Source organism: Callithrix jacchus, chromosome 5 (assembly GCF_049354715.1).
Source record: "Callithrix jacchus isolate 240 chromosome 5, calJac240_pri, whole genome shotgun sequence".
Lineage (NCBI taxonomy): Eukaryota > Metazoa > Chordata > Mammalia > Primates > Cebidae > Callithrix > Callithrix jacchus.
In genome coordinates, this window is record NC_133506.1 from 75,991,251 (window position 1) to 76,016,550 (window position 25,300).

General features: G+C 42.1%; 1 protein-coding gene across 3 annotated transcripts in view; it reads right to left on the reverse strand.

Moving 5' to 3' along the window:
• The window catches only part of STX8 (syntaxin 8), a 309,737-nt gene that overhangs the window by 240,656 nt on the left and 43,781 nt on the right, over positions 1 to 25,300 (reverse strand). For all 3 annotated transcript variants that reach the window (XM_035300030.3, XM_035300029.3, XM_035300031.3), the window contains exon 5: positions 12,482 to 12,606. In XM_035300030.3, the coding sequence (XP_035155921.1) occupies positions 12,482 to 12,606 (125 nt within the window). The remainder of the gene's footprint in view (positions 1 to 12,481; positions 12,607 to 25,300) is intronic.

Sequence of the window (25,300 nt, forward strand, 5' to 3'; positions counted from 1 at the left end):
ACCATCCTGAGTAAAAAAGCAAGATCTCTCCTCTAGAAAATTTTCTTAAAACAATTAGCCAGGCATGGTGGCATGCACCTATAGTGCCAGCTACTTGGGAGGTTAAGGTGAGAGGATCAGTTGATCATCCAGGAGGTCGAGGCTGCAGTGAGCCATGATCATGCCACTGCACCCTAGCCTGGGTAATACAGAGAGACTCCGTCTCTAAATAAAAAATAAAAATAATTTTAAAAAAATTGTTAAAAAAATAAACCAGCTAGGTACAGTGGCTCATGCCTGTAATCTCAGCACTTTGGGAGGCTGAGGCGGGTAGATCACGAGGTCAAGAGATAGAGACCAGCCTGGCTAACACGGTGAAACCCCATATTTACTAAAAATATAAAAAATTAGCCAGGCATGGCAGCATGTACCTGTATTCCCAGCTACTCAGGAGGCTGAGGCAGAAGAATCGCATGAACCCAGGAGGTGGAGGTTGCAGTGAGCCAAGATCGCGCCACTGCACTCCAGCCTGGGCGAGAGAGCGAGACTCCATCTCAAAAAAAAAAAGAAAAGAAAGAAAGAAAATGAACCAAGGTCCCTTGAATATTTTTTCCTTTGCCAGGGTTTTTGCTTACTGGCTCCAGCCTGCTCTCTTGGCAGGATCCTTTAGCACATGCAGTTCCTTCAGTGCCTGGCCCCTTCAGGGCACAGTGGCCAGCAGCACCCAGAACCGGCAGCCTCTCCCAACACCCGCTCCTTGGAGAGGTTAATAACAAGAGTGCTGCCCAGGAGGTTCTTCCCCATGAACAGTTTCCCCCAGCATTCCAGAGGGCAGATCTCCAGCAGGTTTTGACCAAGGGCACCACAGGGGCTTCTCGGAAATTTGGGGAATCTCAGCTGAGCCCTCTCTCAGCCCTGGGGACAGGGGACTCCTCCCTAGACACTCTATCTCAGCCTGAGACTTAGAGATTGCACCTTAGTGGCATGATCTTGGCTCATTGCAGCCTCTGTCTCCTGAGTTCAAGTGATTCCCCTGCTTCAGTCTCTAGAGTACCTGGGACTACAGGTATGCACCACCACGCTTGGCAAATTTTTTGTATTTTAGTAGAGACGGGATTTCACCAAGTTGGCAAGGATGGTCTCGATCTCATGACCTCATGATCCGCCCACTTTGACCTCCCAAAGTGCTGGGATTACAGTTATGAGCAAGCCACTGCGCCTAGCCTTATTTCTGTTGAGAGTTCTTTTTACATCTTGTCAGCTAATCCCTCATTACTCTAATCCCTTTTATAGTTAATAATTTATATTCAACTTTCCCTGTCAAATTTCTGTCTCCTGATCAGACCCAGAGTGATATATTTGTAATAGTGAAAAATTAGAACGTACCTAAATGCCCAAACATAGAGATTTGTTTAAAAATTTATAGTATATCCATAGAGTAAAACACTATATAGCCACTCAATCACATTGTTTGTGTATATTTATTGTTGAAAGAAGTTCATGATATGTTCTTAAGTTAAAAAGTCAGAGGCTGGGTGCAGTGGCTCATGCCTGTAATCCCTGCACTTTGGGACGATGAAGCGGGCAGATCACTTGAGCCCAGGAGTTCGAGACCAGACTGGGCAACATGGCAAAACCCTGTCTCTACTAAAAAAACAAAAATTATCTGGGTGTGGGGGTGCATGCCTGTAGTCCCAGCTACTCAGAGGTGGATGGATCATTTGAGCCTGGGAGGCAGAGGTTACAGTGAGCCAAGATGCCGCCACTGCACTCCATCCTGAGTAACAGCACAGAGTGAGATCCTGTCTCAAAAAAAAGGCAGGATACAAAACAAAGTATAGTAAAACAGCTTTTGTTTAAAAATGAAAATGTATTACTTTGAAACTTTTTTGCAAATGTCAAAAGCAAAGTAAGTTTTTGGAAATTTAGAGAAAAAAGTAAGTTAAACTCAAGTTACTCAAGATTCTTTCTTTAAAATTTAATATGTATTTTTTAAACGAGACAGTCTCAGTCATCTGTTTGTCAAAACTTCTTCCTCTACTTTTGTTCTCTGCTTTGAGAACACTGTGAAGTTGAGTGAAATGACTCTTGTTCACCACACGACACACCACATGAAGGTAACATTATACCCCTCACAGCTTCATTTGTCTACAGGGTTTTTGAAATGACTGTTTCACATAAAGGCATATCTACAAAAGCAGAGATCACAAAGGTCTTACTTGAGGTCGCATTAACATTTACTTATATTTTTTCCAGGTCTTTTAATGGAATTAAACCATTAAACTTAGCTCTTTAATTCATCTGGAATTTATTTAAACTAACAGTGTGAGGTAAGAACCCCTTTGTGATATTGTTTGACACTCTGTACTTTTTTTTTAAACTATAAAAATGACCTGCAGTCTTTAGGGATCATTCGAAAGGACCATTTTATAGTAAAATCACTTTATAATGAGGTCCTCTTGGTCTTCAATAACAACCTCTTGGATGGCCTCCAAGATAAATCCATATTCAACCAAGTGCTCCTATAGGATGACTGATGTTATAGTAAAATTCTAAATGCATCTGATGAATAATCTATACATACAGGACTGAGAGTCAAGTGTCAATGTGGATTAAAAGATAAAACCATTTAAAAAGAGGAAAGGAGATTCCTCCACAGTTTCCATTAGGAAAAGAGTCAGTAAACTCGTAAAATTACTTTATCTAATAGAGACAGAGAGTATGAATGAAAATACACTAATTATACTCTTTATTCCCAAACTTGACTAATTCTCTGATTTAGCAACCTGAAGATCATCCAATGCACAAGAGAAAGACAGCTAAGAGTTCTGCTCCACTTTAATAATGTTTTTAATCTTAGCAATTTTTTCCACATCTTTAAGTGCTGCAATAAATTTTCATTTCACAATCCAAAGACAAGGAAGATTCAGATAATCAAGATGCTATGGAGGTAATAATAATCACATTCACATAACCTGGGCTTCCCCAAGTCCTGAAGTCCTGAGGCATTTCTTTTATTTATTTATTTATTTTTGTTTTTGAGACAGTTTCACTCTTGTCACTGAGGCTAGAGTGTAATGGTATGATCTCAGCTCATTGCAGCCTCCACCTCCTGGGTTCAAGCAATTCTCCTGCTTCAGCCTCCCGAGTAGCTGGGACTACAGGCATGTGCTAATTTTTGTATTTTTAGTAGAGACACTCAGACACTCAGCTAATTTTTGTATTTTTAGTAGAGACAAGGTTTTACCATGTTGATCAGGATGGTCTCAATTTCTTGACCTCATGATCTGCCCACCTCTGCCTCCCAAAGTGCTGGGATTACAGGTGTGAGTCACCATGCCCAGCTAATTTTTGTATTTTTAGGAGAGACGAGGTTTTGCCATGTTGGCCAGGCTGGTCTCAAACTCCTGACCTCAGGTGATCCACCCGCCTGGGCCTCCAAAAGTGTTTGGATTACAGATGTGAGCCACCACGCCCAGACACCATGTAGTTTCTTACCAAGGAAACTACCATCATATCATAAGTGGTAAAATCTCTCCTACTCTTTCCCATAACCCAAGTCATTTCATTATGATATCACAAGAGGGCAATTGTAACATACTATTAGTGGTAACACACTATTAGTCATTCTTCTATTTTACAATGATTTGAATTTTGAAAAATGGATGGACCATTACCGTAGATAGAATAATATCCCCCATGTCTAAGATATCTACATCCTAATCCCAGAAACCTATGAATATGATTCCCTTACATGGCAAAAGGGACTTTGCAGATGGATTAAGGTCAAAGAGTCAGAGATGGGAGATTAGCCTGGATTCTGGATTATCCAGGTGGACCCAGTATAATCATGTGAGTCCTGAAAAGCAGAGAACTTTCCGAGCTGCCATTCAGAGAGAGTATGAAGAAGGGTCAGAGAGATATTAACTTGCTGGCTTTAAGATGGAAGAAGGAAAGGGATTTGGGTGGCCTTCAGAAGCTGGAAAAAGTAAGGGAGCAAATTCTCCAGAATGAGCCTCCAGAAAGGAATGCAGCCCTACTAACGGCTTGATCTAAGCCCTGCGGGACTTGCACTGGACTTCTCACCTGCAGAACTGTAAGATCATAAATGTATTTTAAGTCGCTAAGTTTGTGCTAATTTATTAAAGCAGCAATAGAAAACTAATACAATCATTTTTTTAAAATCCCGTTGAAACCATCAGGTGTTTGGATACTTCCTATCTTTAGACATTCAGAAATGCAAGATCTGGATGGTGGGAAACTAAAGGGCAAATGCAGTTTTTTCATTGAAAAAAGAAGAGTTGGAAAAAGAACGTGTATATTAAAGAAACCTAGGAGACATAACTAGTTGCAATTTATGGGCCATATTTAGATACTGAATTGAACTATCTAAAAAAAACATTGGCTTGTGCAGTGGCTCATGCCTGTACTCCCAGCATTTTGGGAGGCTAAGGCAGGAGAATCACTTGAACCCAGGAGGTGGAGGTTGCAGTGAGCCCGTTTTATGCCACTGCATTCCAGCCTGGGCAACAGAATGAGACAGAAAGAAAAGAAAAGAGAAAAGGAAAGAAGGAAGGAAGGAAAAAGAGAAAGAGAAAGAAAAGAAAGAAAGAGAGAGCAAGAGAGAAGGAGGGAGGGAGGGACAGAAAAGAAAAGAAAGAGAAAACATCACAACAAACAGGGAAACCTGAACACTGAATACCTGATTAGATTCAGGAATTACCGTTAACTTCTTAAGGGTGATAATGGCCTGTGACTGCAGTTTTCCAAAGCAGTATTTATGTTTTACACACATATTTTAGATATATATTCTTGAATATCCACTGAGGAAATGATATGATGTCTGGGATTTGCTCCCAAAATAACCTAGGGGCTAGGTAGGATGAATAGGTTACTAGATGGCATAAATGTGTAAGCAGATTGGCTGTGAGTTGACCGTCACTGAGGCTTGAGGATGAGTAAAACAAAGTTACCATCTGATATTCTCTATTACATGTTTGAAATTTTCCATAGCAAAATTAATATTTCTCTTTTTTTGATAATGAGTCTCACTCTGTCACCCAGAGTGGAGTGCAGTGGCAGGATCTTGGTTCCCTGCAACCTCTACCTCCCCAGGTTCAAGCAATTCTCCTGCCTCAGCCTCCTGAGTAGCCGGAATTATAGGCATGTGCCACCACATCCGGCTAAGTTTTATATTTTTAGTAGAGATGAGTTTCACCATGTTGGTCAGGCTGGTCTCAAACTCCTGACCTTGTGATCCGCCCACTTCAGCCTTCCAAAGTGTTGGGATTACAGGCGTGAGCCACTGCGCTCGGCCAGTTACAATATTTTAACAATGCAGCAGAGGGACATTCCTAAGGGCTGCAACCACAGTCCCTGGATAGAGTACAAGATCCAGACCCCAAGGGCTGTCTTCTTTTCTGGGCCTGTCTTCATTGCCTATATATTTGACATACACGAGACTTCTGATTTTCCTATGTCTTTGCCCCAGATCTGAGCCCAGCTAGTGGCATGGAGCACCAACATATTTAAATCAAGTACTACATTGTGCAACACTTGCTGTTTAAATCAGTGAATGACCACAGAGGGCCTTCTCGGTTTACAAAAGAAAGGAATACAGTCTCTGCTAGACAGAAAGGCTTCTGGTCAACAGTAGTGAGTCCTCTGAGTTTACATCGTCCAAAAAGTAGTTGATGTTGTGTTGTCCAGTGCCCACAGAGAAGCAATGAACCTTGCACATTTCGCATAGAGAAGGACCTCTCCCTCAATAAAGGGAGGTAGGAATGAAGGAGAAAAAAGTGAGGTCACGCTAGATCAAAAAGTTAATCACTATGTTAGAAGACTCAGAGCAAGTTCTAAGAACAGATGTTTTTATTTTTGTTTTAAGATTTTAGGAAAGGAATCCTTCTAGTCTAGGTGACAGCTACAAGAAAAGGCACCTTCAAAGAAAGTTGTCTGTGAAGCTGTGATGGCAAAGGTTCAAAGGTTAGCTACTGAGTGAGTTCACTCTCCCAGAGTGAAATGGAGTCTGGCTAGCCACCTTCCGCACCCCCATTTCCCATGCAAACACGGAGAGACCTAAGAAGGCAGAAATCTAGAACAAATACAACAATTCCTGGAAGAGTCTGGAAAGAACATCTATAGGAAGAATCATGAGACTAGACGGAGCTAATGAAGAAACCCCATAAACAGAGACCTCCTGAGTAAAGGTGGAATAACACTTCATATTTCTCCAAGGCCTGGTATCCGACTCAGGGGCAAGGGTCTATAAGAACCCAAAAGGTATCTTCATTTCTTTTATCTCAGGGACCCTCGAGGCAAGTAAGTGATTGTCATCACCCCACCCATCTTCTGCCTAATGCCCATTTCATGCTTCTAATTACAGCTTAGGAGGCACAGAAGCCAAACTGGCTAATTCGTTACAATGAGGCCTCGCTTCTAGGTTCTGCAAGGAAGCAGTAAACTGTTATATTGGGATGATTTTCAAAGTTTCTAAGGGTCAGCTGGAATGCAGAATGGCTAAGGGATTCCATGGGCTAGAGGAAGTTAGAAACGACCTTTTGTGGCTCTTTATTTTCATTTGCTTCATTGCAGGACCTGGCAATGAAGCAAACAAAGTCATAGCCACCTCAGCAACATCATCACGATCCTGGAGGCAGAGAAAAGGCTAATAAGAGTTCTGTGTGAAGATGACTACTGTTTCTGTATTTGTCCTTGAAAAACAGCTCACTAGCAGAGAGGAATATGCTATTTCTAAACACAAAGGTAAGAGCAGTGGAGCCAAACACGTGTGCTGCTACTCCTGCCAAAGCCCCCCACGCCCCACAGGCCAGCAGGCTTTCCAAGGGTGAAGCTCTGTTCTGAAGATTATAACAAATGCTTTGAGGAGCATCCTCTCATATTGACCCACAGCAACCCCTGAAAGGAGCACCTTCTCCAGGTAAGGGGACTCTTCCCAACTGAAAACAGCTTTTCTTGTCAAAATGCAACAATGCCAGAAAATGCATTAGCTGTAAGTGTTAGCTATAATGCACTCCATTTAGAAGCTGTGAATCCTGAAGAGTGAATGGCTGTGCTGCACTCCATGTAAAGCTGTGTTGCTTTTCATTTTCTCACTTTCCTTCAAATATGGTAATGGGTGAAGGACATAAAACTGAAGATGTAAGAAGGCCACAGTGTTTCACTGACTAGATAATTTCATTGTGAAAGGGAATTCAAAATAGAATGAGATTTCTGCTTCTGCCCAAGATGGACTGACAGGCACCAGACTTCCTACTGGCCAGAAACAACTGGAAAAACAAAAGAAAACTGGGTAAATATACAAAACAATGGTCATGGATACCAGGAAATGAAGGGCAGTGATCCCTGAGAGATGGGTAACTCATAGAGGTGAGCTCTAAGACTGCCCTGGATTACTGTCTCACAAGAGTTCCCGAGCCATGGTGTGGGGATGGGGAAACCCAGGTGGAGCCCGGCACTTCCCTCAAGTTGAGAAAAGTCCAAAGAAGCCATAGCGGATAGAGTATGTAGGGTACAGTACCAGAGAGGTGAGGACTGAAGATCTATAGATGTCCAGATCTGCACAGGACCACTTTGAGTATCAAGCTGAGTGTCATTCAGAAACTAGTTAGTTTGGCAAGGTTGCATGATCCAAGATCAATACACAAAGACCAACTGTATTTTGATATACAAGCAAAAATTAGAAATTGACATTTTTAAAATGCTACTTAGAATAAAAGATATGAATTACTTAGGGATAAATATGATAAAAGATATGCAAGACATGTATAGCGAAAACCAAAAAGCGTCGCTGAGATAATGTGAGAATCAATAGCATTAAAATACCTATTCTCCCCTAATTGACCTAAAAATTCGGTGTGATCCCAATCAAATGTCCAGGAAGTTTTCTTTTGTAAAAGTAAAAACAGGCCGGGCGCGGTGGCTCAAGCCTGTAATCCCAGCACTTTGGGAGGCCGAGGCGGGTGGATCGCGAGGTCAGGAGATCGAGACCATCCTGGTCAACATGGTGAAACCCCGTCTCTACTAAAGATACAAAAAATTAGCTGGGCACGGTGGCGCGTGCCTGTAATCCCAGCTACTCGGGAGGCTGAGGCAGGAGAATTGCCTGAACCCAGGAGGCAGAGGTTGCGGTGAGCCGAGATCGCGCCATTGCATTCCAGCCTGGGAAACAAGAGCGAAACTCTGTCTCAAAAAAAAAAAAAAAAAAAAAAGTAAAAACAGATTCTAAAATTCACATGGAAATGCAAAAGACCTAGAATAGCCAATAAAATTGTGAAAATAAAGTTAAGTGACCTGTATAATCTTACTTAATGACTCATCATAAAGGTAAAATAATCAACACAGTGTGGCATTGGCATAGAGATGAACAAATAGACCAACAGAAAAGAACAGAGGTTACAACAGAAACAGGCCCATAAGTGCGGCGGCTCATGCCTGCAATCCCAGTACTTTGGGAGACTGAGGCAAGCGGATCGCCTGAGGTCAGGAGTTAGAGACCAGCCTGCCCAACATGGCAAAACCCCATCTCTACTAAAATACAAAAAATTAGCCAGGCATGGTAGCAGGCACCTGTAATCTCAGCTACCAGGAGTCTGAGGCAGGAGAATCACTTGAACCTGGGAGGCGGAGGTTGCAGTAAGCCAAGATCTCAAGGCATTCCAGCCTGGGTGACGAGCAAAACTCTGTCTCAAAAAAAGAAATAGGCTCATACATATAGTCAGTTGATTTTACCCAAATGTAGAGAAATTCAGTAGAGAAAGAATAGTATTTTTTAAATGGTGTTAGACCAAATAGATATCTCTTTTAAAAAACTGAATTTCTATCCATACTTCACTATATAAAAGATTAACTCAAGGTAGTTCATAAACCTCATGTAAAACCTAAAACCATAAAATTTCTAGGAAAAAACAAAGCAGTGAATCTTGTGGTTTCAAGTTAGTCATAATTTCTCTCTCTCTCTTTCGTGTTTTGTTTTTTTGTTTGTTTTGTTTTGTTTGGATAGAGTCTCGCTCTTGCTGCCCAGGCTGGAGTGCAGTGGTGTGATCTTGGCTCACTGTAACCTCTGCATCCCAGGTTCAAGCAATTCTCTTGCCTCAGCCCCCTAAGTAGCTGGGATTACAGGTGCCAGCCACCACGACTGGCTAATTTTTCTTTTGTATTTTTTGTAGAGATGGGGTTGGCCACCATGTTGGCCAGGCTGGTCTTGAACTCCTGACCTCAGGTGATCCGCCCACCTTGGCCTCCCAAAGTGTTGGGATTACAGGCATGAACCTCCACACCCAGCCAGATTAGTCATAATTTCTTAGATATAACCAAACCACAAACCATATAAGAAAAAAATTGATTAACTGCACTTCATCAAATTAAGAACTTCTGCTCTTTGAAAGATACTGTTAACAGAATGAAAAACATAAACCGCTGGGAGAAAATATTTGTAAAACATGTCTGACAGATGATATAAAAAATATTTAAAAGTTCTTACGATTTAATAATAATGAACAAACTGCCCAACTGGAGATGGGTAAACAATCTGAACAGACATTTCACCAAAGAAAATATGCAGGTGGAAAATAAATATATGCAGGTTATGAGGGAAATGCATACCATTAAACCACAGTGTAACTGCACATTCATTTAAATGACTACAATAACAAAATTTGACCATACTATGTTGTGTAAAGATATGAAACAACTAGAAAACATACATGCTTCTAGTAGGAATGTAAAATGGTACAACCACTTTTGAAACTAGTTTTTTGGTTTCTTTAAAAGTTACACGTACACATCAAACAACAGCAAAAAATAAATAATCTGATTAAAAGCTGGTCAAAGGACCTGAACAGATATTTCTCAAAAAAAGAGACAAATGGCCAATAAGTATATTAAAAAATGTTCACAATCCCAGCACTTTGGGAGGCCAAGGTGGGCAGATCACGAGGTTAGGAGTTTGAGACCAGCCTGGCCAACAAATTGAAACCCTGTCTCTACTAAAACTACAAAAATTAGCCAGGTGTGATGGCACATGCCTGTAATTCCAGCTAGTAGGGAAGATGAGGCAGGAGAATTGCTTGAACCTGGGAGGTGGAGGTTGCAGTGAGCTGAGATCACACCATTGCCCTTTAGCCTAGCAGCAGAGTGAGACTCCATCTTAAAAAAAAAAAAAAAAAAAAAATGCTCAAGATCACTATTGGGGAAATGCAAATTATCATTATTTTTTCATTTTTAGTTTTTAGACACAGGGTCTCATTCTATCTCCCAGGGCAGAGTGCAGTGGTACAATCATAGCTCACTGAAGCCTCAACCTCCTGGGCTCAAGGGATCCTCCCACTGCAGCCTCCCAAGTAGCGAGGATCAAAGGTGCATGTCACTGTGCTCTGCTAATTAAAACACATTTTTTGGAGGCCTGTCTCACTATGTTCCCTAGACTGGTCTTGAATCCTGGCCTCAAGCAATCCTCCTCCCTCAGCCTCCTGAGTGCTGAGAGTCCTGGGCTCAGGAAACGCCAATTAAAACCACAATGAGAGGTCAGGCATGTTGGCTCACACCTGTAATCCTAGCACTTTGGGAGGCTGAGGTGAGGAGTTTGAAACCAGCCTGGCCAACATGGAGAAACCTTGTCTCTACTAAAACTACAAAAATTAGGCAGGTGTGGTGGTACTCGCCTGAAATCCCAGCTACTCAGGAGGCTGAGGCATGAGAATCACTTGAACCTGGGAGACGTAGGTTGCAGTGAGCTGGGATCATGCTACTGCACTCCAGCCTGGGCAACAGAGTCTCAAACAACAGCAACAACACAATGAGCTATCACATCACACCTGTCAGAATGGCTATACTAAAAAAATAAGTAAATAATAACAAGTGTTGGCTAGAATGTGGAGAAAAGGGAATCCCTGAACACTGTTGGTGGGGATGTCATTTAGTGCAGCCCATTATGGAAAACAGTATGGAGGTTTTTCAAAAAATTAAAAATGGGCTGGACACAATTATAGGCATATAATCCTAATATATATTATTATATAATGTGGGAGGCTGAGGTGGGTGGATCACAAGGTCAGGAATTCAAGACTAGCCTGACCATGATAGTAAAGCCCCATCTCTATTAAAAATAGAAAAATTAGCTGGGCAGGGTGGCGGGTGCCTGTGATCCCAGCTATTCGGAAGGCTGAGGCTAGAAAATTGCTTGAACCCGGGTGGCAGAGGTTGCGGTGAGTACAGATCGTGCCACTGTACTCCAGCCTGGGCGACAGAGTGAGGCTCTGTTTCAAAAATAAATTAATTAATTAAAATAAAAAGATCTCAGCAATCCCACTGCTGGCATTTGCAGGCAAAGAAAGCCAGGCAAATACCACATGATCTCACTTATATGTGGAATCTGAAAAAGATGAACCCAGAGAAGCAGAGAGTAGAGGACACTACAAAGACACATGAAGAAAACTTTTGGGAGTAACAATGAAGTTCATTATTTTTATTGTAGTGATGGTTTCACAGGCATATACACATGTCAAAGCTTATCAAATCATATACTTCAAACATGTGCCATTTACGATAATGTCAACTATATCTCAATAAAGCTGATTTTAGATTTTTCTTCTCCTTCTTTTGCTTCTTTTCATTTTTTTTTTAAAGACGGGATTTTACTATGCTGCCTAGGCTCATCTCAGACTCCTACACTCAAGCCATCTTCCTTGCCTTGGCCTCCCAAAGTGCCAGGATTATAGGCATGCACCACCAGGCCTGGCAATAAAGCTGATTTTAAAAAGCAGAATTAGAAAGAATAATGTATCTGTACATACTAACATTAAGAAAAAGTCCATGACACATACTAAGTTTTAAAAAGGTGTAGAATTACATATAGATGGAGAGAGTTAAGTATCTCATGATCCTAGTTATGTAAAATGAGTATATGTATATTGAATATATATATGTGAATGTATACAAAAGGTCTAAGGAAATACATATTAATCCATTTCCAGTTTGAGATTGGAGAAACAATATGGAAGGCTTTCATTTTATACATCCCTATACTGTTTAAACTTTGTATAACAATCATGCACTACTTCTGAAATTTTTAAAATAAAAGAAAGTTTAAAAAAAAAAAGTTAAAAAGGCACAGGGCAGAAGATGAAAGTTTGGGAGGCCAAACTGACATATTTTATAACAACAAATAAAAGATGGAGTCTTATATTTGGAGACTAATTCCCAGTTGTAAAGCTAAAGCAAAAGGCATAGGCATCAAATTCACTTGGACTTAGATTCCGATCTGCTGTCTCTGCTCCTGCCCAACGGAAAATCACCATTTCCATGGGCCACCGAGATGACTGACAGCAACTGCCTATCCCTCCAGTATCCTGAGGCACACGTCAAAAACTTTAAAGGACCAACAGTTTTCACTCCGATTTTCAATGGGGATGAGGAACAATCAAGGTGCCAGTAAAGAATCTGTCAAGGTTTCTAAGCCCACACTCCTCAGAATATTTGGTACCTTGGATAATTTTCTGCTGCTGTTGTCGGATTTCATCAAAACCCAAGCCTCTGGTCTCCTCGGGCTCCTCAAAGAGCCAAGGGTTGGGTACTTCTCGCTTAGCCTCTTCCCTCATCAGGCTGGACCTAAAGAACAATATTAAATGCATGATATATCTCAAAACATGCAGCTCAAATGCCAATTACTCCCACAAGTGCAGAGGTGGCCAGCCTTGAATGCTTTGAAAATTCAACTGAAACACAATTTATTGCATTCTCAGTTTATGCCAGGAACTGCATTCAGTGCTGAAAGAGATACAAGGATGAATAAGTCACAACCTTGGTCCTCAGAATTACAGCCTCTTTTTTTTTTGAGATCGAGTTTCGCTCTTGTTACCCAGGCTGGAGTGCAATGGCGCAATCTCGGCTCACCGCAAGCTCCGCCTCCTGGGTTCAGGCAATTCTCCTGCCTCAGCCTCCTGAGTAGCTGGGACTACAGGCACGCACCACCATTCCCAGTTAATTTTTTGTATTTTTAGTAGAGACGGGGTTTCACCATGTTGACCGGGAGGGTCTCGATCTCTTGACCTCGTGATCCACCCGCCTCGGCCTCCCAAAGTGCTGGGATTACAGGTACAGCCTCTTATAGAGATGATGGTAGAACATAATACTTGTACTAATGCTCCAAGAGATATTTAAGTTAATTATCCTAAAATATGTTGGTAATAAACAAGGTTCTTAAATTTCCAAAACACAAGCCCGAACAGTGGCCTTTTTATTAGGACAAAGTTTGTCTCAAAGGCTCGATGACTCCAAAGGTACAAATATTATTTCTGAAGCAGATACAATGCTGCGACTACAGATTACAACATTGTGACTACAGAGTACAATGTTGAAAAAATATAAAGGCCATATAATTTCCCATTAAAGAGTATTTGGAGCCAGGCATGGTGAGTCATGCCTGTAATCCCAGCACTTTGGAAGGCTGAGGCAGGAGGATCACCTCAAGTCAGGAGTTCCAGACCAGCCTGGCCAATGTGATGATTAAACCATGTTTCTAAAAACAATACAAAAATTAACTGGACTTGGTGGCGGGCGTCTGTAATCCCAGCTACTAAGGAGGCTGAGGTAGGAGATTTGCTTGAACCTGGGAGGTGGAGGTTGCAGTGAGCCGAGATTGCACCACTGCACTACAGCCTGGGTACCAGAGCGAGACTCTGTCTCAAATAAAGAAAAGAAAAAGGACCTTTGGTTGCTCACAGACAGAAACACATTCAGGGTTTCAAAACCAATTTTGTGACTATAATGTAGCATTCATAACAGAATAAACACATTCTGATTTGTCAATCTTAATCTTTACTCCCTCTAATAATCCATGTGCCCCTTCTGCACCAGATCAGTTGGTCTCGCTGTCTAAGGAACAGGAAGCACATGATTTCCGCCTCAGTCACCATGTTTTTAGGATTCTCCTTCCCTCAAGTAGCTCCTCTCCTCTCCCTGCCTGTCCACATTCTGTCCAAGCTGAGATCATCTTGTTCCGGATACCACCTTCTGACTACTTCAATGAAGAGATGAACTTTCACTTAGAGCAGTCATCAGTCATGAAAAATCATAGAGTAAATAGTGGGTGGGACATCAGCAAGCTGGCTTAGAGGCACCTGGTGTTCACCCGCCCCCTCACCCCGCCTTTCTTATGAAAAGACTCCAGGCAATGAATGAACAGCTAAGTTTGACTCCAGTGTGGGAAAGCGCTGGACTGCAGTGGGGAAGTGGAGAGGCCCCTGTGGTGATTGAAAATCTAGGAGGGAAGCATGAAGGCCCCCAGCCTCTGCGGCCCCATCTCTTCCACCAGGATTGGGTAGGCCTGGACACAGGACTCCCTATGAAGAAAAGGTAAGCAGAAGATTCCCACCGGCCCTCACTGCCACTGCAAATACCTATAGTCCTTATTACAGGAGAATCCCCCAGTCCCTGCAAGTTCTGAGCCCAGTTTGAAGAGCTGCTGGGAATTGGTACAGTTGTACTGCCACAGATTAGGAGCACACCCTACTCCCCACCCACCCCATGAGCCAAGTTACTACAGCATGGTGCTATCTCCGGACCCCAGCTCCCTCTGGAGTGTGCCTTCCTCCTGGGGCCAGCAGCCACTACATCTTTCCAGCACTGGGACTCCATCTGCATGCCACCGAACCTACACAGATGGCTAACTCTACACCCCAGGGCTCAGGAATGGCTGTGACTCCTGCGCTGAAGGGAAACCACCCTCTGCACTTCAGCCACAGAAACAGTCCCACTCAGGGCAAACCCACTCTTGAGCCAACCAAACTGCTGCATACCTTCCTGCAAGTAGAAGGCCCTGAGCAACTGACAGGCTAGCAGAGTGACTACAGTCCTGTATCCAGGATCTGTGAACTAGTCAGTCAGGGTAGCCCCCTGCAGACATGACCCTGGCCCACCCGAAGGCCTCACACCTCAATTGGGGCCTGAGAAACAACCCTTCACTGCCCCAGGCCAGTGAAGTAGCCATGTGTCCACGTCTCAGGCCTGAAAAACAGCCCATGGGTCACCCCCAGCAGCAACTCCCCTAGGCCCGCCAAGCAGCCTTGTGTTCACATCCCAGGTCTGAGAAGCAACTCATAAGGCCACTCCTGGCAGACACGCCCCCAGGTCTTTAAGCAGCCTATGCCCACCTCTCATGTCTGAGAAACAGCCCTGTGGGCTGCCCCCAGCAGACATGCCCCCGCCCCCAGGAGAGCTGAGCAGCAGTGTGCCCATGTCCTGAACCTGAGAAACAGCCCAACAGGCCCCTCTGGCAGGTGGCAAGCAAGACTGGCCAAGCAACCAAGCACCTGTGCCCTCAGCCAGAGTAAGGGCATCAACCCCAACCCCATCAAGGGAGACCCCAAGTTGGACAACCCACCATGTGAATGCATGCATTGCCAACCTGATTAATAGCCCAGTGAGCAAACCCCTGGCAAAGTCATGCCACCACCACCACAAAGCCTCTCAGCTGAGGCCATTGAGACACTCACAAATGTCATTAGCATGGATTATTGTTGAAGAAACTACACAAAAACTACACTACTATGCCCACCAAAGTCAATGCACCCCACTGAACCAACACCCCAAGATCCATTCATATGACTATTTCTGATGAGAGGTCTAAAGTGAATATTCATCAAATCAAAAAATTCATTCGATTTGATACATGGAAATCAACACAGGGATACATCAAACATGAAAAAGCAAGGAAACATGACATCTCCAAAGACATACAATAATTCCTGTGTAATAGATCTCAATCATAGAGAAATATACAAAGTGACAGAAAAAGAATTCAAAATCGTACTCAAGAAAAAACAGTGAGTTACAAGATAATGCTAGACAATTGGATGACATCAGGAAAATAATTCATGACTCGAACAAGAAATTCAACAAGAAGATACATACCATTAAAAAAAAACACCAGATATCCTAGAGCTGAAGAATTCAATGAGTAAATAAATAATACAAGCTAGAGCTTTACCAAAAGACTAGACCAAGCAGTAGAATTTTATTTTATTTTTCTGGAGACAGGGTCTTACTCTGTCACTCAGGCTGGAGCGCAGTGGCATTTTCTCAGCTCACTGCAACCTCCACCTCCTGGGTTCAAGTGATTCTCCCACCTCAGCCCTCCTGAGTAGCTGGGACTACAGGGGCATGCCACCATACCCAGCTAATTTTTACATCTTTCAGTAGAGATGAGGTTTCACCATGTTAGTCAGGTTGGTATCAAACTCCTAACATCCAGTGATCCACCCTCCTTGGCCTCCCAAAGTGCTGGGATTACAGGCATGAGTCACCATGCCTGACCAAATTTTTGAACTTGATGACAGATCTTTTGAAGTACCACAGAAAGATATAAAATAAAATGGAATGAAGAAAGCCTACAGGATTCATGGGACACCATTAAGTGAACAAATATTCACATGGTAGGTGTTCCAGAAAGAGAAGAGAAGGGGAGAGGTACAGAAAACATCAAATGAAGTAGTAGCTGAAAACTTCCCAAGTCTTTTTGGTAGCAAAATGGATATCCAGATCCAGGAAGTTAAAAAAAAAAAAAGCCCAAATAGATTCCATTCAAACAGGACCTCTCTCAGGCACATAAGAGTCAAATTGTCAAAAGTCAAAGACAAAGAAAGAATTCTAAAAACAGCGAGAGAAGGGCCGGGCACAGTGACTCATGCCTGTAATCTCAGCACTTTGGGAGGCTGAGGTGGGTAGATCACAAGGTCAGAAGATCAAGATCATCCTGGCCAACATGGAAAACCTGTCTCTACTAAAATATAAAAAATTAGCCAGGTGTGGTGGCGGGTGCCTGTAGTCCCAGCTACTCAGGAGGCTGAGGCAGGGGAATCACTTGAAGCTGAGAGGCAGAGGTTGCAGTGAGCCGAGATCGTGCCACTATACTCCAGCCTGGCGACAAAGCAAGACTCCGAAAGAAAGAAAGAAAAGAAAGAAAGCAAGGAAGGAAGGGGAGGGGAGGGGAGGGGAGGGGAGGGGAGGGGAGGGGAGGGGAGGGGAGGGGAGGGGAGGGGAGGGCACATTATGCCTGGCATAATGGACACTGAAAGAGAAACATGGAATGAATAATTTTTTCAGCAAAAACCATAAATAGATGAATGAAATCAATAAGGAGTGTTGTCAGGAAGTTACAGTATCACACATTGGTGCTATAATATAATTTGTGATTTCAAAGGCATTTCACAAACATCATGTCATGTGAATCATGCACAGCCCTGTGTGTAAGTCAGCACAGGTATCACCAACAAGAAAACAAAGGCAAAGAGACATCTGGTGATTTCCTCAGGGTCATCCACCTAGTGGCAGAGCTAAGGGTTCAGCCCACATCTTCTGATTCTTAATCCAAGGCATTTCCCTTGTACCACTTCAGAGGTTTCATAAAGGTAAGGAGGTCGGGCACAGTGGCTCATGCCTATAATCCCAGCACTTTGGAAGGCTCAAGGCAGGAGGACTGCTTGAGCCCAAGAGTTCAAGACCAGCCTGAGCAACAGAGTGAGACCTCTCTCTATTAAAAAGAAAAAAAGGCAAGGAGACTAAGGCAGCCTTGAAGAATGCATGAGATTTAGAAAAGAAAGGAAGCAATGGTAAGGCATTCCAAGAAAAGGCAAAAACATGAATGAGTCTCCAGGGCCGGGAATGTGTGCCATGTAAACATGCGTGATATAAGAGTGGAGAGTGGGAGAACGATCCAAGATGGCCAATCACTAACATCTCGGGATTGCAGCTCTCAGTGAAAGCGCAGATAACTAGAGGACACCACACTTTCAGACAAATTCTGGTCACTCACGGAGCAGAAGATCCCCAGTGGAGGAATCACATGGGTCGCAAGCGTGACTCTGGTGGCCGGTGCAGCGGTTTCGCCAGCACCTCGGCGGGCAGCTCTCGGCGCAGAGTGAACAAGACTAATTCCCCTTCTGACCGAGGTTTGGAGCCCGGGGAAGGCAGAGTCACCTAGTACAGACACAAGAAGGAAACCAGACAGGAGAATCCTGGGCAGAAAAGCACCATCAGTCTTAATGCCGCTGTTCTGGCCCTGGGAACTAACAACTTGGACGTCCACTCAAGAGACCTAATCTGAAAGTTGGTAATTTCAAAGACGACAGGAGGATAAATTTACAATGATGGGAAGAAACCGTGTAAAAAGGCTGAGACTACTCAAAATCAGAATGTCTCTCCCTCTAAAGATGATCACAGTTCCACATCAACAATGGAACAAGGCTTGATGGAGAACGAGCTCATCCCAATAACAGAATCACGCTTCAGGGAACGGATAATAAGAAACTTCTGTGAGTTAAAAGAACATGTAGTAGCCCAACATAAAGAAACTGAGAACTTTGAAAAAAGGTTTGATGAAATCCTATTGAGAATAGACAACTTAGAGAGGAACATAAGTGAATTAATGGAACTGAAGGATACAATACAGGAACTCCGAGAAGTATGCACAGATTTAAACACTCGAATTGTTCAAGCAGAAGAAAGGATATCAGAGGTCAAAGTCCAACTTAATGAAATAAAACAAGAAGACAAGATTAGAGAAAAAAGGATAAAAAGGAATGAGCAAAGTCTCCAAGAAATGTGGGACTATGTGAAAAGACCAAATTTACATTTGATAGGTGTACCTGAATGTGACAGAGAGAATGAATCCAAGCTGAAAAATACCCTTCAGGATATTATTCAGGAAAATTTTCCTAAACTAGCAAAGCAGGTCAATATTCAACCCCAGGTAATACAGAGACCACCACAAAGATATTCCTCAAGAAGAGCAACCCCAAGGCACATAATCGTTAGATTCACCAGGGTTGAAATGAAGGAGAAAATACTAAGGGCAGCCAGAGAGAAAGGCCAGGTTACCCACAAAGGCAAGCCTATCAGACTTACAGCAGATCTCTCAGCAGAAACTCTACAAGCCAGAAGAGAGTGGGGGCCAATATTCAACATCCTCAAAGAACAGAACTTTCAGCGCAGAATTTCATATCCAGCCAAACTAAGCTTCATAACTGAAGGAAAAATAAAATCTTTTATGAACAAGCAAGAACTCAGAGATTTTATTACCACCAGGCCTGCTTTACAAGAGCTTCTGAAAGAAGCATTACACACAGAAAGAAACAACCAGTATTAGCCTTTCTAAAAATATACCAAAAAGTAAAGAGCACCAACATAAAGAAGAATTTACACCAACGAATGGATAAAACAGCCAGTTAACATCAAATGGCAGTAACCATAAATTTAAATCGACTAAATCCCCCAATCAAAAGACACAGCCAAAACCCAATGGCATGTTACATCCAGACCTGTTTCACATGCAAGGATACACAAAGACTCAAAACAAAGGGATAGAGAAAGATTTACCAACCAAATGGAGAGCAAAAATAAATAAATAAATAAATAAAAAGCAGGAGTTGCAATTCTCATATCGGATAAAATAGATTTTAAAGCAACAAAGATATAGTGGTAAAAGGATCAATACAACAACAAGAGCTAACCATCCTAACACCCAGATACATAGAGACTTAGATTCAATGAGACAGAAAATTAATAAGGATATTAAGGACTCGAACTCAGATCTGGAACAAGTAAACTTAATAAATATTTATAGAGCTCTCCACTTCAAATACACAAAATATACATTCTTGTCAGTACCACATCACACCTACTCACAGGTTTAAATGAAACATTGATTGGCCATTATTAATACCCATTTTTTTTCAGAATAAAGCAATATTTCCGTTCACCCTCCCTCTTTCTCTTCCTTTTTCTTCCTCTCCTTTAGTCATTTTTTTTCTTTCCTTCTGTCAAAAAAAAGAAAAAAAAAAAAAAAGAAATCAACTTGTAAACCTCTAGATCCAGGTCGGCAATGTCTCTCTTATTGCTTGATTTCCTTCCTTCCCTTCCCTCCCTCCCTCCCTCCCTCTCTCCCTCCTTCCTCTCTTCCTTCCTTCCTTCATCCCTTCCTTGCTCCCTCCCTTCCTCCTTCCCTCCCTTCCTGCCTTCCTCCCTTCCTCCTTCCCTCCCTTCCTGCCTTCCTCCCTTCCTCCTTCCCTCCCTTCCTGCCTTCCTCCCTTCTTCTCCCACCAAAAAAATAATAAAATAAATAAAAATAAATTAAAAAAAAGAGTGGAGAGTGAGCAAAGTTTGGGGGGGCTGGACTTAGAATTAATTCCGAGGTAGGTAGCTACAGTGAGCCTCCACTTGTTCTAATATTTTTCATCCTCCTACTCTCCCAGGATCTCATAATTTTAGCTTTCTACTGGTTCTTCTCCATCCTATAAATCCTCAAGCAATGACTTCCTCTCCTATTCACAGCCAAACTTCCATGAAGAATAAACTATGCTCACTAACTCCACTTCCTGACCCCCGTTCACTCCTCAACCCACTGCAAGCCAACTTCCACCCCTTCACTACTAAAATCTTCTCACTCACAACCTCCTCACCACCAAATACTCTTCCCGGGTCTTACCAGACTCCTCTTCCAGGCCTCACTTGTCAGAGCTAAGCTTATGATTTCCTTTTCCACGAAACCTCTCCTCTCTTGGCTTCCTCCACACCACTCTCTCCCACTGACAGTTCCTTCTCTATAATTTGCAGGTACCTCTCCCCCCAACTGCTCCTGAAATGTTTGTTCCTTGGGAATTCGATTTAGATCTGCCCCTCTCACTGTATTGTCTTTCTCTGGGTGAGTCTATCTGTGCTAGGGGCTTCAGACTGCAAGAACAGACACTAGCAATGCTTAAAGACATTCTATGCCCAGTGTAAATGAAATTAGACACATTCCCTTGAGTCATTATGGTAGTGGATTCTGAACTAGGGGTGGGGAGGAACACGCTCTCCTCCCTAGCAGGACAATCACAGAATCTGGAGGGTTTGGGGCAGTAGCACACAAACAGTTAAAAAAAAAAAAACTCACATATAAAAACATTCAGGCAAGGCATGTCCTCCCACCCCTTACCCTGATTGAAAATCATGATGCTGAAGAGACTCACAAATTTGTCTCTACTCATAATATTTCCTTACAGGTCCCTTATCTGCATTTGTGACTTTTCATTTAAAAATCTCCAGCAGGGTATTCCTCACCAAACTCAACATATCCAACATCAAATTCATTATTCTCACCCCATAAGCTGTTTCTTCTCATATACTCTATTTTGGTGAGCAGTATCACTGTATCCCCTAGTCAACCAAGACATTTTTTTTTTTTTTGGTCTCCCTCTAACCACATCTCATCAACGAACAAGGCCTCCCCCAGAGATGGTTCTCACATCCAAGCCCTGACTGCCCTCCCCATTGGTACTGCCTTAGCTCAGACGTTCATCACCTCTCAGGTAGAAAACAGCTACAGCCTTCTGACTGGTCTCCTCGTCCCCAGTCACCCTCATTCTCTGCTGCAAGAATTATGTTCTTAAAACAAGATCTTGCCCTATCGCTTCCCTGTTCAAAAACTGTCCTGACTCCCCAGAAGCTGCAATATGGCCCCAGTGATCTCTGCAACATCATCTTCTCAACATCCCCCTTCCATACCCTACTTCTTCAGCCCTACAGACGGCTCCCCACTGCTCAGACAAAGGCACAAACTTCCACACTCTCATGTTTTTGCATGAGTCTGGAGTGTCCCCACCCCCACCCGCTTTGTCCATCTGGCAAAATTCTATTCATTCCCCTAAGGTTCAACTCAAATGTCAATTCTGCTGCTTCGGCTTTCCTGATCCCTAGCCCCATCCCCTTTCCCCTGAATCAATCACTCGCTGGTACTCCCATGGTGCTTCGTTCACAACCTCTAACGTGGCATTTATCAAGCAGGATTGTAGTTAGTTATTTACTCATCTGTCTCCCTTTCTAAATTATGAGCTCTGTGAGGGAAGAGGCCACATGACAGTTATGTTTATATCCCCAGGACCAAAACACAGAGCCTTGGAATATGCCAGAGTGTAAGCATTCAGTAAATGTTTATGAACCAGAACTAGGAAAACCATTGAGGTTCCTAAACTCTCTTGCTGAAAAGCAAAATGAGAGAAGCATTTAACATTTTTATCTTGAATTTTTTTTTAAATCATCAAGCAAAGTAAAACTTAATCAAGTGCTACCAGCCTTCAAGACTTCAGCAGCAAAGACTGATACTGTTCGCGCAGATGGAGAGAATTACTTGAAAGGAAATTCTGTCAGTAAAACACCTTGTAGCTCAGCCTCACTGTTGGAATGACAAGTAAGAGGCATTTTTCCTCTGCAAAGGAAATTAAAGAAAGGAAATGCTAAATACTATGCTTCTGAGTTTAGAGTAGACTCGAATTTTTTTTAAATAAGTTATTTCTATCCATATTATATCAAGATGGAACTTTCAAACAAATGGCACTTATCAAATTACCACCACATTAGTAAATACGTTCGATATCTTGTCTTACCAAGATTTAACCAAAAAGTTTCATGATCACTTCTAAAGACATAAAATGATTTCATTTTTATCCCCAAAAGAAAATGATGTACATTATTTAAATTATGATAATATCGGTGGGGGGTACACAGACAATCCATGTCTTTCTACAGACAAATGCAGTTGAAGCTTGTTAGAGTTCACAGGAAGGGCGTTCTTATCAACTGAATACAGAATTGAAAAAGCAGTGAATTCCAAGAAGTAGCTTTCTTTAGCCTTTCTTAGCGTTTCAAAAGATGTCAAAGTGACTTTATAAAATGTTTGTTTTGTCTGGAAAAAATATCAGTGTTTGAGCATTCACAGACCACAGGGAGGTTTGCAGTTAGGACTACAGAAGAGATTTCTAGGGTGTCAGTGAACTGAGTCTACAGAGCTTCATAACTAGACTTGCCTATAGATTTGAAAATGCCCCTATGATATAAAAGGGTAACTCCTTTTTCAGAACTTTTTTTTGGTAGTTTCTTTCTGTGAATATAAAGATGCACAGAGGCTCAAATTTCAATTAGAAATAGATTCTTTGATAGAAATTCTTCGGAGGCAAAGTCTGGCAACAATATGCAGATGGGATTACACGGAAGAGAGGCTGCAGTCAGAGAGGAGGGCCAAAAGGCCGGTGCGGTAATTTAGGTGGGAGGTAGCAGGGGTCTGGACAAGGGAAGTAACAAGAGGGAACAGAGAGAAAGGGACAATTAACATAGTGGCTCAAGGAAAACTCCACAAGTATTGGCGAATAGTCTGGATGTAGGGAATAAAGATTGCCAAACCTGGGTGACTTGGAGAAACTGATGTAACTTCTGGGAAGGGAAATTTTTCATTACCTTTCAATCTTCAACACGGCACCTAACAACAACCCCAAAGTAAAACTGGTCTTTCAAGACCATGATTATGTAGGAATAATTGTAGCCACATTTACTAAATGGTTAATGGCTTTCAGTCCAATACTTGTCCTACTCTTTTCTGTATCCCATCCATCCATCCATCTGACAAATACTGACGATCTTCTATGTATCAGGCACTAATATAGTGACTTGTAAGTGAACAAGACAGATGTAAATACCTGACCTCAGGGCACTAATACTCAATGACAATAAATACCTAGCATTGTGACTACTGCGAAGCCGATACGCAAAATATTTTTTGTTCAAATTGAATAAATAATCTCCATTGAGTACGAGTCCAGAACAAATAACAACTAGAACAAGGAAAATATCTTCCTTACGTATTACCCAAAGAAATTTCACTATAGCGCCTTTTAAATCTACTACAGTCAAATATCGTTCTAATTTAAAGGCAAATCTATTTTTTTTTCCTATTCATTGCTTGCCAAATTTATCAATAAAATGTTTTAACATTAAATGAAAACCTTAATGAAACAGTTTACAGAAGAACAGACATGTGCAATGTGGCCAATGGAAGTCATTTTTTGGGGGCCTCCAACTCAAATTTCAGAAACCCCAGAGCATTGCTCCAGAGAGTCATATAGCCCATCTTAAATCAAGCAAAAAACAAAATCAAAAGGAACACTTCTGTTCCTTAAATGTTTGCAGGTCATGGTACCTTAAAAGTAGAAGAGGGGCAGAAAGGGGTGATATACAAAAAATAAGAATTCCAAGTAAAAGATGAATGAGCTGCTTTAGCAAACTTATGGTGACTGAGAGCCATCTGCTGGTTACAGTTCAGCTGCAGCAATCCAGGAGGGCCTACTGCAAGCAGCTTCCCTATTATGCAATGCATGCTCGAAAACACGTTTACAAACACAACGCATATGTTCTTACTGCTATCAGGAAGCTAAAACAAGTTGATCTCATATAAGCAGTGAGTAGGATAGTGGTTATCAGAGGCAGGGAAGGGCAGGGGGTCGGGGAAGGAAAGGTTGGTTAAGGGATACAGGAGTACAGCTAGATGGGAGAAGTGAATTCTAGTGTTCTGTGGCATGCTAAGGTGAATATAGCAAATGACAATTTATGGTGTTTTTGAATGGCTAGAAGAGAGGATTACGAATGTTGTCAACACAAAGAAATGAAAAAGGTTTGAGGTCATGGGTATGCTAATTACCCTGATTTGATCATTACCTGTTATATATATGTATCAAAATATCACACTGTACCCCATAAATATATACAATTATGTATCAATTAAATATATATATATATTTAAAGAGAAACAGTTGCCCAAAAGTTAACAAAGCTTATGTAGTATGATGGAATCGCTGTTCCTAGAGCCAGGCCTTTTTGACACCATCAGCAATAAAAACTCTGCATTTTCTTCCAGTTGGTTCTTCAAAACCAAACAGTTATGATAAATTCGATGAGTGTCCAGTCAAGATGAATTCTCTGCATTTTGCTTTAGGCATTTGGCATGCCTAATGATTCTCATCTTCCTTTCAACATTACTGCTTTCACTTTAGTGTACCTGTTTCCATTCTCACTCATTTTATAAAGGTAAAAGCAATAAGATATTCAATTAATCGTGCAACTTAACACTGTTCTATGAACAAAGATGCGAGTCTAGTGAAACAAAGTTATCAGCTGACAGGCAGCGCCACCATCAATCATATTAATAGAAATGTGTGTTTGTCAGCTGATGTACAAAAATCCAAATTAGGTATTAAAAGGCCATTGAAGCATGTCAACGAATAATGCTTATGTAGCATTCAAGATGAACAAAGGCCAAGTACCACCTACGTCGTCATCATTTTTCACCTTGGTGACCTTGCTTTTTATTATACTAATTCATCTAACTCATGTCTAAAAACACAAAACTTTGAGTAGTGTGTCCACCCACACTTTCAGTCTTGGCATCTTTTTCCTCTTCAGGGCACGGCCCAGGAACGTGTAAGCTCCTTTGGGCAACTTT